This window comes from Musa acuminata, chromosome BXJ3-10, assembly GCF_036884655.1.
Source record: "Musa acuminata AAA Group cultivar baxijiao chromosome BXJ3-10, Cavendish_Baxijiao_AAA, whole genome shotgun sequence".
Taxonomy (NCBI): Eukaryota; Viridiplantae; Streptophyta; class Magnoliopsida; order Zingiberales; family Musaceae; genus Musa; species Musa acuminata.
The window spans coordinates 18,010,934-18,015,269 of record NC_088358.1 but is presented as its reverse complement, the minus strand read 5'-3'; the positions used below and the strand labels follow the sequence as shown (position 1 = coordinate 18,015,269).

General features: G+C 41.1%; 1 protein-coding gene across 1 annotated transcript; it reads right to left on the bottom strand.

The window, feature by feature from the left end:
• Window positions 1–537: 537 nt before the first annotated feature.
• LOC135651244 (jasmonate-induced oxygenase 2-like) lies at window positions 538–2,979 on the bottom strand. Its single transcript, XM_065171191.1, has 3 exons — window positions 2,426–2,979; window positions 2,017–2,341; window positions 538–1,106 (listed from the first exon to the last, which is right to left on the bottom strand). Exons 1-3 carry the CDS (start codon window positions 2,911–2,913, stop codon window positions 861–863), a joined length of 1,059 nt encoding a protein of 352 aa, XP_065027263.1. The 5' UTR covers window positions 2,914–2,979; the 3' UTR covers window positions 538–860.
• Between the last annotated feature and the right edge of the window lie 1,357 nt (window positions 2,980–4,336).

Sequence of the window (4,336 nt, the reverse complement as noted above, 5' to 3'; positions counted from 1 at the left end):
GGATCCAGAATGTGTCTATAGAGTAGAGGTAATTGTTTGACTCTAAATTTTGATTTCCTACTACTCAATCGATATAAGACTAAACGTGATTATCATCAAGCATCATAACTTAAGATTTAATTAATTTATATAATATAAATGAACTCTCATGCAAGGACAATAGAGTCTTTTTTTCTTTTCCTCTAGATTGGGTTTATCCGATCCACTAAAATCAGGTTTCAATAAATATATATATGTATATACATATATACATACACACATATATATATATGTATATATGTATATATACATATATACATATATACATATATACATATATATGTATGCATGTATATATGTATGTATATACATACATATATACATACATACATATATATATATATATACATATATATATACATATATATATATATATATGTACATATTTATATACATATATATGTATCATTATCTAAGAGACCTTATAGTTATCTAAATATCTTCATGCATTTTAGTGAACATAATAAATCAAGTTTATTTTTCTAACATTATGCAGTAGATACAGCTTCAACATTGTTTCCAATCTTTCAAAATATATACATGGAGAGAGAGAACGTATGCATATGCCACTAGAGCGAAACACATTCAACTATTGAGCTTCCTCATATACCTAGCTTTGCACAAGCAAAACTAGCGTCTACTAATAATTCAATCACAACATCACCGACGATAGATTATTTAACGACGACAATAATAACAAAACCTTAAATGCCAACAACAACAAAATCATTTACTTCTATCACCAAATAATAGCAATGAGTACGGCATATCCTTGAAGCTGAACGCATTGTTTGGTATCCCTCAATTCTGATGCTTATTAATTAAGTAGCTTCCATGGCGTCGGCCAGCATCTTCCCACAAGGGCCCAACATCCTCATGCACAGCTTGTACTCCTTGAAGGTCTTCGGCTTGTACATGGGGGATGTGCCATCTGCCACAAGCTCTTTGGCAGGGTGGATGAGCAAGTCATCTTGGGGGTTGTAGAAGAAAGCCATGGAGAGCCTCTCCTTTGCTGCATTCACCGCCACCCGGTGCTCCACGCTCTTGTACCTCCCATTGGTCAGCACCTGCGTGGCCAAGAAGAACATGCAATTCCCAAGTAATCAAAGCCTCTCTCTCTTCGTCTCCATCTCACACACAGCTAGAACACATGAACTCAATGAGAGCAACTTTTGAGGTGCATTAAAAAGCATATGGTTTCGTTTCTGTGATTGGAAAGATAAGGAGAGGGAGAGAGAGAGAGAGAGAGATGATGGCACAAATCTATAAAGCGTTGACAGGACTTTAGGTTAACAGTCAAATCACCAAGGAAGAACATGCTAGAGATGGAAAGAAGGGCGTGAAGAAGGAGAGATGAGCACGTGGCTGCATGCTCTGGACACTTACCTTACAAAAGGTAGAAGATAGCCTTATCGATGCAAATCACAAGTTTCTTTCCTGATGTTTAGTTATCATCCAAATCTTATCTATCTACCCCCTGTTCTTAGTTGATGATTCTTTTAGAAGATTTTTGACATGCATGTTAATATTATTTGGATGAAGTGACCAAACACTTAGACACTGGTATTATAATTAAGCTTCTCCCGCGCATATGAAACATTTGACTATCTTAGATATTTCAGAGTTCTTCGTGGTTTTTTTTGTGTATTAATATATGGCATTATATTATGATTACATTTAGTGTATTAATTAGAAGAGAAAAATTATTGCATTTAGTATCGAAATTTCGAGTATTTTGCACAACCTTTTTTGTTGTCTCAGTTTTGGCATATTTTGGAAGCACAGCTTAGAGCATGAATTCTATCATGTCCATGCATGCACAGCTTCTGCATGCAGTGGATGGACACTACAACGCGAAAGAGCACTGTTTCGATCGAATCTCTAAGAACACTTCCTCATATATCACACACACATCGACGTGCATGCAGATGAGAAAGGATCAAGGCAAAAACATGAACCATATAGGAGGAAGCAAACCTGGATTTGGTCGCCGACATTGACGACGAAAGCATCGGGAATCGGCTCCACCGTGATCCATGAGCCGCCCTTGCGCACCTGCAAACCTTTCACCTGGTCATCGGTGAGGAGAATGGTCAAACCTCCTGGGTCGGAGTGGGGGGAGAGGCCGAGGGTGAGGTCCGGCTGCGGACACTTGGGATAGTAGTTAACCCTCAGTCCTGCTCCAGCTTCTCCGAATTCCCTGTGAAGGAACCCTTCGTCCAATCCTAGGGTTAACGAGAGCACATTCTGTATCACCCCGCACAGCTTCACCAGTTCCTCACCATATTCTTCAGTCGTTTCCCTGCTCATCAGATGATGATGAAGACCAGAAAAGTGTAGAGGAACATGCATGCATGGATCTCTGTGAATCTACGTGGATATATACCTCAAGGAAGCAGGAAGGGAAGGCCACTTGTCGTAGTTCTTGATCGAGTGAGGGAACAGCGGAAGGAAGTAGTAGTCGCCCCAGTCCAGAATGGCGCCCTTCTTGACGCCCAGGCGGCTGCCGTAGCCCTCGAAGGTGACGGGGGAATTGGCGTAAGCTTGCTTCTCCTCCATGGGGAGATCGAAGAACCCCTTCCACACCTCCCTCATCCTGGCCATCAGCTCCAAGCTCACCCCGTGGTTCACCACCTGGAAGAACCCCCAGTCTCTGCATGCATCCGACACGGCGAGCAAGGTCGCCTGCCTCTCCGCTGCGCCACGCTTGAGGCCGCCGAGGTCGACCATGGGAAGGCTTCCTGCGCCGCCTGCCGCCGAAGAAGGGTGTGGTCTCTCGGATGGTAGCTTGACGTACCTCTCGGGGATCACCTGGGCATCGGCCAAGGTCTGGACACGGACGACTGGCTCGGGCCACTCCTGTACTACGTTCATGGTGATCTGTTGTGAGCTCGGCGAAGAAGAAGCTCGACGATCCTCGGTGACAAGACATGCAGACTGAGGTCGGTCTTATAAGAGCGTGGTTGGGCTGGCATCAGCACCCGGTACGTTGAACCCATGTAGCACACTATTGGGCGAATCTTGTGTGAATGTGCTGCGCCACAGTGAGGTCTGAAAGAGTGGGGGTGTAACCTCACCGGTCTCACCACTTTTGTACACCAGGTGTGGGCCGGCATATAAACGTGGAAAGCATGAGGTTTTGCGTAGCGTCTCGTCCAACTTTTATCCACTCCTGCTGAGGACGGTTTGATGGGGGCGGCGGGGTTGAGAGGACTGAGACAGTGGGTGTGAAAGTAAGGTGTGGTTTTCCTGCTGCAACAGAACAGCTGAACGTGGAACACGAGCTGTGCTGTGTTGACAGAGGAGATGGAAGGTGGTCGAGTTTTCGTGAGGAACAAGTTAGAACAGAGATGTATCAGTTTCCACACTTTGCTGCTTTTGCGTTCGGCTTTGGGTAGTAAATTTCGTCCTCAATCTTGTCGTGAAATAGGGATGACCGACGGATCTGAGTGTCTTTTTTCTAGTTTTCCGGCTTATCACATCATTTTTAAGCAAATTTGAAGTGTTCTTTAATCAGATTTTTCATACAGAAAAAAAAATACACTCAATAAATGTAGAGAGAAACAGAAAAACCTAATGATTTATTCTCACTGTTGTTTCGAAACCACTGATTTCAGTTATGTAAAATTGGAAATCGAAATCAAACTGCTTCCATATGGTTCCGATTCGAGAACCTCTTGATTCTGATTACTGCAGTTTAGTTTTAATTTTGATTATATCCATCGTTTTAAACTGATAAAAAACAATAATAATAATAATAATAATAAATTACATCAATAGGCTTTAAATTAAGATACCAATCATTGCACCATGAAACTTATTAATATTTTACTCTTTTTTTATTTATTTATCCGTTTTGGAATCCTCAGCTTTCGATTCCAATTTCTAAAAACTGAAATCGAATCGTACGACCTCAGAACCTTGGGTTTCAGTCCGATTCAGAACTATCGAAACATTGATTCGATTCGATTTCATTTTATTTCTAGACAATTCGATTACGATTCTAATTGTACCCCTACTCGTAGGATTATGACAATTTTCAACTTCAAACCTCAAGGTGTAATAATATGTTCTTAGTTAGAGAAAGCTCCAATTTTATAATGCTTCTCTGTAAGCCTAAATAACTCATAATCAATCTATGAATTAATCCACCATCCTTGAGCTTGTCTTTAGATAATCATACTTTTCATTCATGTGTTTTTTTTATAGTTTATTTTCTTCACATTGTATGAAACTTTCTTAGAAAAGATGGGTCGTTTTCTATGCCAAACTTTCTCTTCGAAATCATCCAAAACTA